Source organism: Erpetoichthys calabaricus, chromosome 12 (genome assembly GCF_900747795.2).
Source record: "Erpetoichthys calabaricus chromosome 12, fErpCal1.3, whole genome shotgun sequence".
Lineage (NCBI taxonomy): Eukaryota > Metazoa > Chordata > Cladistia > Polypteriformes > Polypteridae > Erpetoichthys > Erpetoichthys calabaricus.
Window position 1 is genome coordinate 93,956,657 of NC_041405.2, and position 13,064 is coordinate 93,969,720.

Below are 13,064 nucleotides of genomic sequence, written 5' to 3' on the forward strand. Positions count from 1 at the left end.
TCAAAATGGTTATATTGGAAATATAAAAGCATTACAATTATTTAAATTATTGTACAAGTTTTAATACTAGTTTTGAGTTAAACTTTTGATATAAGGTTATAAATAGTTGTAATTAAAAAAATACATCCAGAAATGCAGTGTAATAATATATTGTGTATAATCTGGCACCCACGCTTAGGAAAAATTAAGATGAGTATAAATAATATGGCTAGTGGATTATAACCTTTAAACTGACCTCATAGTTTCAAAAAAGTCACTAGTCCACATATTACTTTTATGAACAGAAATTATATGGAAAACAGTTTAATAACTATCTGTACATGTTTTCAAAGCACTGTAGGTTAAAATTTAATGTTACTTTTATAAAATGTTGTAAGCAGTTAATAAGTAGCATTATCAATAAATTAACCAGCAATTCTATAAACACCAAATATTTATTTGATCTCTCTATATTTAAATAGGCATTTGTGTAACTGGCATGTAAAACTGATACACTGTATTTAAAGCAATATGTTGTCAAAATGAGCAAATCAGCATTCAAGGCCTCAGATAACACTTTATTTCTCAAAAAAAGAGAAATTTATATTTACATATGAAGAGTTATCAATCACTGCCATCCCTAAATTTTAAGCACAACCTCCACAGGGGTTATGGTCAGATGCATTCTCCCCAACTGGCAAAAAGTAAATAGTTGAATGAGGCACATGTTCAGATCTCCCATTTGCACGAACTACCGCTTCTCTTCTTCAAAAGCACAATAGCAGGGGAGCAGTTCATGTGCTTTCTTTGCAGTTTTGTTTTACGGCGTGTCCATATTCTCGCTGATTTACCGTAGATTCTAATCAGACATGCTCTCTGAAAGGGACCCCTTACTCCTCTGTGTCTGCTCCAGTCGGTTCAGAATGAACTGGCTGGTATCAATGAAGCGCTCCACACAGTTAACAAAACACGTCTCAGTCCGACCATCCAGTTTCGGCCCAGGTTTGTCCATACACTTCTCCTGTGAACAAGATTGCCGCATTACATTTTATCCACATGTACAGTATGTCGGTAAGATCGCAATAGTCCTTTATGCTGAATTATATATAAAATCAATACCAGCTGCACATTTAGATCTGAAAATATGTAATTATACTATGCATTCGACAGGACTAGAGTTTCAAAGTATTCACTTAACCTTGAACCAAGTATTCCAAACCAATAAAATGTGACAGAATCCCTTATTATTTTTACCGGCATAGCACCAATATAGGCCTGTTTATTTGGGCAACAGCTGACACAACATAGCAAAATGTTATGTTGGGGCAGTATAATTCACTTATGCAAACCTCATACATTTAAGTACTACTTCAACCTTACTGTAATACAAACTAAAAAATTGTAATGCTATCGTCCTACTCTGAATGCTTACCCAACAGACTTCTGTCATTTGATGGACTAACTGTTGAAATCTTTGCTTTTGAGACTCCACTTCTATGAATTGTTGTAACTGCGGGTCTGCCGTTACTCCTTGGGAGTCCATGTCTCTTCAGAACTTACAGACTGTTTTTGGTGTGAGATGTGACAGTCAAAAATTAACCGGCGAATTCGCACACTTCACCGTTCTACTGACCTTCACGTGCATCAGCGGCTGCAGCACAGCTCAGCGGAAGGAACGATTGGTCGCTTCCGGTAGGCGGGCGGCAATTGCAGTCTGTTGCATCATGGGAGTTTGCGTGAGTGTTTGGTTTTTTTTTTGGGCGCTAGTGGGACTCCCCTCACTCAATCATGCTAGGACGCTTACGTCAAACGACAAAAGTATACGGATACAGCTCCGTTAACATGTATCAACAGAAGGCTAATATTTTAAAAACTTACTTTATAAAGTAGCATGAGGGACACTAGTTACCGCTGCTTCTTTCCAGTTTCACAATTCTCAGCTCTCATCCCAGCTACTGCCTGGTTAGATTTAGTAGGTTATCTGCCTAACTGTGGATTTTCAGTTCATTAACCAGTGATGTGCGGGCTTAGTTACTTTTATTTTATGTTAGTATGGTTGCCACTTTTCCTTAAAAAGGCAAGGAACGCCCAAGGACAACGACGATGGGGTGTTGGAGAGACACTACGGATTTGGATTTGTGGAGGGTATTGCGTGAAGCAGAGGTTTAGGGATTAGGGCGTGTGTTTGTAATCCAGCCCTCCCCATCGTGCCTTCCAAAAGTATTATCACTGCCAGACTTCAATGTTTAAAATATATTAACTGTATTCATTCACAACACCCACAAAATAAAACCTCACAGGCAAAAACATAGCTTCTAAAATAATACAATATCTTGAGCAGCAGCCAACACATTCCATAATGTGTGGTGGCTCTGAGGTTAGGGAGCTGCACTGACAATCGGAAGGTTGCCGGTTTGAATCCCGTAAATGCCAAAAGGGATTCTTCTCTGTTGGGCCCTTCAGCAAGGCCCTTAACCTGCAATTGCTGAGTGCTTTGAGTAGTGAGAAAAGCGCTATATAAATGCAAACTATTATTATTATTATAACGCCGTTACAGCGACGTCTGTCTTTATATTTTTTTCTTTTTCCATGTGCATTTTAAGTTTAAAAGATCAAAAAAATCTTGTCTCTTAATAATGAAGAGGATAACTGACTGGCTGCATGATTTTTTTGATAATGTAATAAATGAAGTTGGGGGATTTTGAGTTTGAAGGTTTTTAGCAATGGTGTATATAAATAAACTTACGGCCTCAACTGTTTACTATTCAATACATAAGCACGGACATGTATGGGACTGTATACTGTATTTCAAAGCATTCTAAAATGCTTTCTCTTAAAAATCACTTGTTAGGAAATAAAGCAATCTAGAGTAGTGACACTAGCTTTTAACTAAACTTACTGAAACTCAGCATTATTCATTCCACGGACATTGTTCATTTAAGCTCAGGCTTGACCTGATGGTGTATTTCCATTTGCCCCTCATTAAAGGAAGAGGAGACATATTTACTGTAACCTTTAATGATTATCTTTTAGCATTTTTCAAAATGTATAGCTTAAATTACATGCTTGGAGGTCACAATATTGGTTATTACCACAATATCAGCCATAGTTATATTCTTCATTTTTTTTCTTTCTACTGATTATGTTAGCTTCAGTTTATGGGACATGCACCTGATCACTGGGAATTGTGTTTTGAGCCAGTTCTAAAGCAGTACAGAAAAATGCCAAAGTGTCAGCATAATTCAGGAAATTGTAACCATTTCTCTGAATGCATCTTTAACCTTATAGTAAGGGCATCAGCTCCACTGGGTAGGTCCGGGGGCATAGTATTTATTATTTTCCTGCGTGTGGTATTTCCCTGTGAGTGACCTTTCCATTCCATGTAAATTTATATACTTAAAATCAAATCAAGTTTTATTTGTCACATACAATTATACACAGTACAGTATGCAGTGAAATGCTTAGTTGCTGAACTCCATGACAATAATAGTAAATAGGCAATTCTATACATATCAATATGTACAATGGCAGCATAATATTAATATTGTAAGATATAAATAAATAATTTAATATAGGACGTTATGTTGCTCTAGAGACTGTCCTTGTTTTTTTTTTTTTTTCCTAATTTCCTTAATGCACTTTTTTGTGTCATAAATCAGGACTCTACTGCTTGTACTCTGGATCCGGGGCTTGCTCACAGGTGAAATGACATCTTTAAACTGTCCTGATATGAGTAGGTCTCTCCATGTTGTAAGTGTATAGACAGAGAGAGAGCGAGAGCGTCAGAGGTTTATACACAGTGTTCCAAGAAATTGGAGAATAGAAGGGGGAGTAAAGAGTACATCAGGTAAGCTCCCTGATCTATGTTTTCTATTAATTAAAAGTAAGTTTTATGTTATACATTCTGACGTGCAAGTAAGAATGTCACTGTACTGTGTACACATGACAGTATTAATACTACGACTACAGTCTTGGTTACTTTTGAGAAAAGGTTGAGATTTAAAAAAGATAAATAATGTGACTGGGTTATTTTTGCAACCACAGGGACCACAAACCACCGAGTCATGCAGTTCCAGGGTTTTTTCTTTTCATTGCAAGCAGCTACTGTTAAAGGTGCATTACTTGAACAGAAATCATCACAGACTGAACACATATATATTTGAGCCATTTTTCAGTTGTTTTCTCATTCATTATGGTTTTGCTACCTATCAGTTAATGTTGTATTCTGATAGTACTGTATTCATAGTTAGTATATTGCATGTTATGCTTTGTAGTGGGCCGAGGGACAACCCTGGATAAGACCAAGAATAATTGAGGTGCCAACCGGGAGAAACCCAGTACAATAAGTTGCCACAAAAATTAACAGAAAGAGGTGTGTTTGTCAAGTTGCCATGGTACAGAAAAGCTTTGAGACATCCAAGTGACTTTCCTTGTGCCTCTTCAGGTCTGAACTTAGACGCCACTTCTTAGGAGCATCCCTTCTTTATACTGGTTGGACCTAAAGGGCTTGGGCCCTTATAGTAAAGAGTAAACCAATGGGTGTTTTTACCAAAAATGATCAGAAGGACTTTATCATCCTTTAGCTCTATCCACTGACCCCAGGGATTCACCTCCTAAGGGGTCAAAATTAGTCATTTTCACAAAACTTAGAAAAAATGGTGATATAGGTATTTGGAGTGTCATTTTATGCTATTTTGAGGTTGCTGATCATAAACATGATAAAAGTATCAACATTTGATTCTTTACTGATGGTCTTAGCCCTCTAAGAACCACGCACTAAAGGTTAAAAAATTAGAAATTTCAAATATGTGGGGTATTGTTTTAGACTGTTTTCAAGGTCAGTGTTTGCGAATATGACATTTTTTTTAAAATTTTGATCCCTTACTTGGGATCTAGCCTTAACTGAACCTCTGACAGTAAGCAAAAATTACAAATTTCTATTGCAATCGAGGATATTCAAGCATTTAGACCAAGGCATATATTTTCATATTTCACACAGCTATTCTTGTTTAGCATGTACTGCTAACTTATGAAGTAAATCATTATATTTATTTTTTTTATTTTATTTATTAATTTTATTGTAATCATTCCATACAAATAGATCAATTTGTACAAAAAAGAATTAAAGACAAATCAAACCCCACCCTTGAGAAGGAGAGCATGGCCAAAGGAGAATTGCTTAGGGCTTTTTAATAGGGCAAAAATAAACAAAAAAAAAAAAGGAAAAAATATATATAGGTAAATAAAAAATGGAGAAGGGAAAGAAAAGCGGAAATAATTATTTCTTCTTATTCTAAAATATTATTGATTAGATCCTGCCAGGTTTTGAAAAAATTCTGTACAGATTCTCTAACTGAGAATTTGATTTTTTCCAATTTCAAATAATATAAAACATCGGTTTCCCACTGACTTATCGGAGGAGAGTTAGGATTTTTCCAATTTAACAAAATAAGTCTGCGTGCCAAAAGGGTAGTGAATGCAATCACCGTTTGCTTGTCCTTCTCCACTACAAGTCCGTCTGGAAGAACACCAAACACAGTTGTTAATGGGTTAGGAGGGATTGTAATACCAAGGCTGTCTGAAAGGCACTTAAAAATTTTGGTCCAAAATGATGTTAGTTTGGTGCAGGCCCAAAACATGTGACCCAGTGAGGCAGGAGCTTGGTTGCAGCGTTCGCAGGTTGGATCTTGCCCTGGAAACATTTTGGACAGTTTTAAGCGAGACAGATGAGCTCAACATATAATTTTAAGTTGAATAATTCTATGCTTTGCGCATATGGAGCTCGAGTGAATTCTCTGCAATGCTACCTTCCACTCCTTTTCTGATATATTGATTAAGAGATCTTTTTCCCAATGTCCTCTTGGATCTTTGAAAGGAAGGGACTCTAATAAGATTTTATATAATGCGGAAATGGTGTCTAATTCCTTGAAATTGAGCAGTATTTTTTCCAGCATGGTGGAGGGTATGAGATGAGGAAAATCGGGCAGTTTCTGTTTAACAAAGTTTCTAATTTGAAGATAGTGAAAGAAATGTGTAGCTGGGAGGTTGAATTTGTAACGTAATTGTTCAAAGGATGCAAAGCAGTTTCCCCTTGGCATTAATAAAGTATCTATCTATCTATCTATCTATCTATCTATCTATCTATCTATCTATCTATCTATCTATCTATCTATCTATCTATCTATCTATCTATCTATCTATCTATCTATCTATCTATCTATCTATCTATCTATCTATCTATCTATCTATGATATTGTCTATATAAAGATCTCTGAGCAATTTAATCCCAACTCTTTTCCAGGTATTAAAAACTGGATATGTTTGCGAGGGTTGAAAGAGGTGGTTCTCTTGCAGAGGTGCCACAGATAAAAGATTTTCCATCTTAAAATGCTTTCTAAGTTGGTTCCATATTCTGAGTGAGTAAAGCACAATTGGGTTATTAGTATATTTGCGATAACTTGCATTTATTGGAGCGCAGAGCAGGGAGTATAATGAAGTACTACAGGATTTTACTTCTATTGCGGGCCAAGCCTGTGTATGTTCATTTTTTTGTGTCCAGGTTTTTATGGCTTGTATGGTTGCTGCCCAGTAATAAAACTGAAAATTAGGTAAAGCCACGCCACCTTCTGCCTGAGGTCTTTGTAGGGTCGCTTTTCGGATATGTGAGTGTTTTGAGTTCCAAATAAATGAGGTTATAGTTGAATGTAATTGCTTAAAAAACGATTTATTGATATATATTGGAATGCTTTGAAATAAAAAAAGAAGTTTAGGAAGGATATTCATCTTAACAACGTTAATTCTTCCGGCTAGAGTGAGATGAAGGGTTGACCATCTATGCAAGTCTTGCTTAATTTTTTCCATACAGACAGCAAAATTTTGTTGTTAAAGAGCTTTATGTTTACTTGTGATGTTTACCCCTAGGTATTTAAACTGATCTGCTATGGTAAAAGGTAGGGTGTCCAATCTAATATTATATGCTTGTGAATTCACTGGAAAGAGTATACTTTTATTCAGATTAATTCTGAGACCAGATATCTTTTGAAATTCTGTGAGTGCTGTTAAAACTGCGGGCACAGTGTTTTCTGGGTCTGATATATATATAAAACCATATCATCTGCATATAGAGAAATTTTCTGTTCCAGTCCTTCTCTGATAATCCCCTTTATCTGATAAGAATTTCAACAGTGAGCCGCCAGTGGTTCAATGGCGATTGCAAACAGCAGTGGTGACAAGGGGCATCCTTGTCTGGTGCCACGTTCTAGCTTAAAATAGTCTGAACAAATGTTGTTAATACAAACTGAAGCTTCTGGATTGGTATACAGTAGTTTGATCCATGCACAAATATTCGGGCCAAACCCAAATTTCTCCAATGCAGTGAAAAGGTAGTTCCATTCAATCATATCAAATGCTTTTTCTGCGTCTAATGATAGTAATATCTCTGGGGTGTTTGACTTTGCTGGTGAATATATTACATTAAACAGGCGTCGGAGATTGGAAGCTAAGTGTCGGCCTTTAATAAATCCAGTTTGATCCTGTGATATTACCGAGGGCAGCACTTTCTCCATCCTTCTAGCTATAATTTTTGAGAGTATCATAACATCATTATTCAGGAGTGAAATTGGTCTGTATGATGCACATTGTAACAAGTCCTTATTTTGTTTAGGAAAGACAGTGATTAATGCTTGACGAAAAGTTTGAGGTAGAATTTGATTGTCTCTAGCTTCTGTAAGTGTTGCCAATAAGAGGAGAGCTAGCTGAGTGGAGAATTTCTTATAAAATTCTACAGGGTAGCAATGAGGGCCTGCTGATTTCCCGCTTTGAAGTGACTTTATAGCTTCTAGTAATTCTGATAGGGTCAGAGGTTTATCCAGTTCCTCAGCACTTAAAGCATCTATTTGTGGTGTCTGTAATGTATCCAGAAATGCACTAGATTGTGTGTTGTCTTCTTTGAACTCAGTGGAATATAAGGATTTATAATAATCTCTAAATGTGTACATTATATTTTTATGGTCAATGATTTCTTCTCCATTCGTGTTGGTGATTACTGGGATTGCATTGCGAACTTCTTGTTTGTGAATTTGTTGAGCTAAAAGCTTATTAGCTTTTTCTCTGTGTTCATAGTAATGATGTCTTGACTTATAAATAAGTTGTTCAGTTTCTTTAGTTGTCAAGATGTTGAGTTCTGTATGCAGAGCCTGCCTTTTCCTGTGAAGAGCTACACTTGGACGCCTGGCTTGTTCTTCATCTATTCTAGTAATTTCGCTTCTTAGTTCTGACGATTTCTTGGTTTCTAATTTATTTCTGTGGGAAAGATATGAGATAATATGTCCTCTTAAGAAGGCCTTTAGAGTTTCCCAGAGTATTCCTGCAGAAACCTCTGAGGGTGTGTTTGTCTCTAGGAAGAAGCTGATTTGTCTGGATATAAATTCTGTGCAGTTCTCGTCTGCCAATAGAAGAGGGTTAAGATGCCATCTGCGAGGTGAGTGTGAGGGGCTTAATGATTTTAGCTCCAAGACTAGAGGGGCATGGTCAGAAATAACAATTGTGTCGTATTTGCACGATTTAATCATAGGTAAGAAATTATTATCTATAAAAAAAATAATCAATTCTTGAGTAGCTGTGATGCACTGGTGAGTAGAACGAATATGTTCTTGAGTTTGGGTTAAGAAACCTCCAGGGGTCTGATAAGTTGTGGTCAGTTACAAACTGTGTAATTGTCTTTGCAGTGTTAGATGTTGTCCCCCCCCCCGTCACAGGAGTCCTATCTAAGAGTGGATTTAAAACACAAAGTCCCCAGCCATTATAATTTTATGAGTGTTCACATTGGGAATGAATGCAAATAGATTTTGCATGAATTCCTTATCATCGACATTGGGTGCATAAACATTTATCAAAATCATTTTACTGTTAAATAAGTTGCCCATGACTATCACATATCTCCCTTCAGGATCCAATACTACATCTGATACTACAAATGGGACTGTTCTGTGTATGAGAATTCCCACACCTCTAGTTTTCTTTGTAAAGCTAGAATGGAACATTTGGCCAGTCCAGTCTTTTTGTAGTCTGGACTGATCCTTGCTTAGTAAGTGGGTCTCCTGTAAAAATACTATTTTAGCGTTTAAGCCTGTTAGGTGAGAGCATACGTTTTTTCTCTTTAATTCGTGATTCAGGCCTTTAACATTCCAGCTCACAAAGTTAACTGTCCCATCATGGAGACTTTGATCCTCATATCAATCATTATATTTCTTATGAACACTCCGACTTAGGATGGCTCACGTTAATTCAGACATTGTTTTTCTTTTTTAATGCTTATAAAGTTCACTTACTAAATTTTTTCCAAGATGGCGGAGAATGGTTTAGTTATGGTAAAATTTAATTTACTTAACAAATTAATTAACTTACAGTTTTTTCAGTTTTGTGTAGAAATATGTAAATGCTTCTTTTGGTTTCCTTTACTTAAATCTTACCTAGTGCCAATTGCTGAAAAGGTTTTTTCTTTCCTGTCCTTAAAGATTACATTCAGGTCACTAATATCTTTTAAAACAGCTGCATTTAGAATAGCTTCAGCCTGAATTGTTTGTACTCTTTTAAGGTCAAATGAACTTCCTACAGTTGGAAGGCTTCTAGTGCAATAATCAGAATCATTGCTCTACATTGTCTTTACTCATCACCCTAAATGCTTCACACTTTAATTGCTTTTTTACTAAATGCATTTTGGGGTTGTTTAATTTAAGAAACTCAAGCTGTAGCAGCATCTTGAATCTACAAAAAATACTCATAATGATGTTTATTCAAAAAAATACTTCACAAATGCCTAATCAAGTCACAGTTATCATTCTCTATTTAATCAGAAAAAAAAACAAAATACAATAAAACAAATGAATATATATATATTTATGCCTAAGTAGGTTTTAGGAGTCTTAGTCTGAAAACTCAAACATTTACTATGATGTTTTATATATGACCTATCTAAATAAATACACAATTCTATAAGCAATATTAACAACAAATGAAATAAAATAGCTTTCTACACAATGGTTTATTCACATTTTAATTGTTTGGTCTCACTATACAAAGTAGATCATTCTGCTTAAAGTGTAGAGAGAACTTAGTCCTCTTGAAGTTCATATAACAAATCGTTGATGTTAGAGTGAATTTCATGAAAAGATGGACGTTCCTCAGGTTTCTGGCAAGAAAAAGAAACAGAAAAGGAATAATGTAAAGCGATTTGTTTTCATCATTTTTGTATTAATTTGATTATACATATGAAATTAATCTAACACATCAAAAAACAAAAGTTGCTACATTCAAAGCATACAGTATAGCGGAGAATTAAATTATGAAATATTGTATAATGGAATGCACCAGTAGATGGCACCAAAATGCCCAAGTTTGTTCATGTCTGTGTTCTACTCTAAATAAAGCAAGGACTTTGAAATTAGGTTTACACATCAATACCACACCTCATGCCAGCAGTTCTTCATCAGGGTATAGATAGTCTCATTTGCATTCTGGGGACGGTAGAGACGTAATCCAGCAGTGACTTTTTCAACAATTTCATTGTTGTTAAAACGCTCATACGGCATCTTCCCCAGAGTGTAAACCTCCCACATTAGAACACCTGCACGCAAGTATAAAAAATTCAAAAAGTTAGAATGAACCTCAAATGGAATAAAAATTAATATAAAACTTTAGACATTATCACACAAACTATTCAATAAAAAAATAGTATTCCAGTTATCCTCTCATATGCATTTCCATTTGTAAGTAAACATTTGCCTTAATAGGACCCACATCCAGCTTCAGACTAATCTCATTTTAAGTTTTTAATCTAGTGAAGGGTAAATGCACCAAATTATAGCAGCTGATTTTGATTAGAAATCATAAAAATAAATTAGATGAATACTGAGTCATATAGTGCATGCATAAGAAGTATTTTTTCAGTCAAAATATACGAGAGGAGGATTAAGAAGAGTGAATTCAATGTTTTAAGTATTCATAATCTTTATAATGACAATGAAATCTACACAAAGCATAAGTCATTATAATATTATTAATTACTCATGTAACTTTGGATGCCATTATGGCACAAGTGATAATTGGCGCCAGCTCACAAATCCAGGAGACATGGTCCAGTTTATCGTCCGGTCACTATAGATACAATGTTTTCATGGCTTTCTGTGGCTGTGTCATCGTGCCCTGCCATACGTTTGTATTATTTACTTTTCAAATAAGTGAGGAGCTCTTACAGTGTCTTGGCATGTTTTTAAATGACGGGTAAAAAATTTTATTTTCCTACCATACAGAGCTATCTGAAACCATATTAAAAACACTGGGTTCAATGAGTCTGCAGGGCCTGCTGTATTAATCAATAAATATCAAGAAACATACAGTATTTTATAGCTTAGGGCTGTGTTACCCAGCTTCACCTGGGAAATTTCCTAAGACAATGGGCAGTGGTTATAGTGCCAGGGGGTGTATCAGAAGTACTGTGAAAGTAACTGAGAACTTTTCTGAATACAGTATTTGTTTTTTTGTTTTTCCCAGGGGATAATATCAGTTCACTGGGGTTCCTTACTCTTGAATATGCTACATACTGTAAAATTGGCCATGAGTAAAACATTGCTTCATTAGATCAATTCTTGCTTTTACTTGTGACTTGACCTTTGTTGATGGTCATTGGAAACCATAACATTACATGAAACTGTATTGTTTTGAATTGTAACAGGTAATTAGTAAGAATAATGAGAATTTAGGCTACAAATATAATATCACCATGCAGCACACCCCGTAACAATTAATAGCTTAAGTGAGATTTGACTGTAATGCTTTGATCTGTAATCTTGTACTGTTTCTTGTTTGGAGGGTTTAGATCAAAAGAAATATACATTGAATCGTGGTTTCCTTGAACTTATTAGATATAGCATTGACATTTATAGGCTGCACATTTACGTGTCCAATAGAATGAACTGAAAGTTTAAAGCATTGTACAGATAAGCACAGTTGAAAAGAAATTATATATTGAACTATGTACAATGTCCACCTCCTCTATTTTCTGTCTTGGTGGGGGGGTGGGAAACACATTTTGTGAGCTGTGCAAGCATTTGAGCTGTCCAAGGCATGTTGTTGCTCCCAGCTTGTGTTGTACATAGGGCTTGAAGTGACCAGTACGCCTGTATTGGCAGTTCCCTGTTTCTGTTATGCAATCCTGAGCGTAGCGGCACATCATAGTCTAACCTCCAAAGGGACAACCCAGTTTTCCACAATACTGCCCCCCCCAACCCCTTTTCTCTGACATTTTTGTATATAAGAGCTCTGAGCAATCCAATCCATCTTAAATTTTAATGTATTTTATGCTGCATTGTGAGAACTAAGAAGAAGCCAACGGAATAAGGAGTACTGCATGTACCCAAGGAGGTCACTTACTAACGATGTTTCCTTTGAGTTTTGCCCAACACTTTGTTCACTTCACATTTCATTTTTTATGCATCTTGCCACCTTGTCTCTTTTTCCTGTGCAGGACAGCTTCCCTTTTTCACTTGCCGCCAGCCCCATTTCTCTGCGTGATAACAGCTAAAGCTTGGTCAGTGGTACATTTACATGAACTGTACACCCAGTTTTTCTGCGCGAGCACCATTGAAGCAAACATGGACATGGTCCCTAAGAATACCCCATTGCTAAAACCATATTACCAAAATATATTGGGTAACAACAAAACGTTGATTTTCTTTTTCCACAACCTCACCAAATTTCAAGTTAAATCAATCAAAGCATTTTTGAGATTATGAGGTGTTTAATTTTTCTGTTGTTGCTTTGAACCTCTAAATATTGATATATTGAAATGGCCTTTCCTAGCGAACACCTACTACCTTCCAATATGTGTGCTTTTCTTAATAAATAAAGTAAAAATATTTACATTTCACCATTATTTCAAGGCAAAAAGGATCACAATATGCAAATACACATGAAACATGAATTAAGTCAATTTACTGAAGTGAAAAGAATAGAAGAGATTTAGACCGAGGTTGAAGTTGAAGTTTCAGTTTAGATTTGATTGGTGAAACCAAATCATCAGAAATGAG

General features: G+C 35.8%; 3 protein-coding genes across 5 annotated transcripts in view; all 3 read right to left on the minus strand.

The window, feature by feature from the left end:
• Nucleotides 1-13,064, minus strand: part of LOC127529986 (tyrosine-protein kinase BTK-like) — a 143,594-nt gene that overhangs the window by 71,830 nt on the left and 58,700 nt on the right.
• On the minus strand, nucleotides 545-1,659 carry timm8a (translocase of inner mitochondrial membrane 8 homolog A (yeast)). Its single transcript, XM_028815919.2, has 2 exons — nucleotides 1,412-1,659; nucleotides 545-1,000 (listed from the first exon to the last, which is right to left on the minus strand). Exons 1-2 carry the CDS (start codon nucleotides 1,520-1,522, stop codon nucleotides 839-841), a joined length of 273 nt encoding a protein of 90 aa, XP_028671752.1. The 5' UTR covers nucleotides 1,523-1,659; the 3' UTR covers nucleotides 545-838.
• btk (Bruton agammaglobulinemia tyrosine kinase) overlaps nucleotides 10,003-13,064 on the minus strand; it is a 91,137-nt gene continuing 88,075 nt past the window's right edge. For all 3 annotated transcript variants that reach the window (XM_028815920.2, XM_028815921.2, XM_051935461.1), the window contains 2 exons: nucleotides 10,446-10,603; nucleotides 10,003-10,168 (listed from right to left, as the gene is read on the minus strand). In XM_028815920.2, coding sequence (XP_028671753.1) covers nucleotides 10,091-10,168; nucleotides 10,446-10,603 — 236 coding nt within the window. In that variant the 3' untranslated portion in view covers nucleotides 10,003-10,090. The remainder of the gene's footprint in view (nucleotides 10,169-10,445; nucleotides 10,604-13,064) is intronic.

What these genes read in the sequence shown, in the direction of transcription:
- timm8a (XM_028815919.2), bottom strand. Translation starts at nt 1,522, where the DNA reads ATGGACTCCCAAGGAGTAACGGCAGACCCGCAGTTACAACAATTCATA. An exon ending in AAATGACAGAAGTCTGTTGG is followed by an intron (nt 1,001 to 1,411) that starts GTAAGCATTCAG and finishes TCTTGTTCACAG; the next exon opens with GAGAAGTGTATGGACAAACC.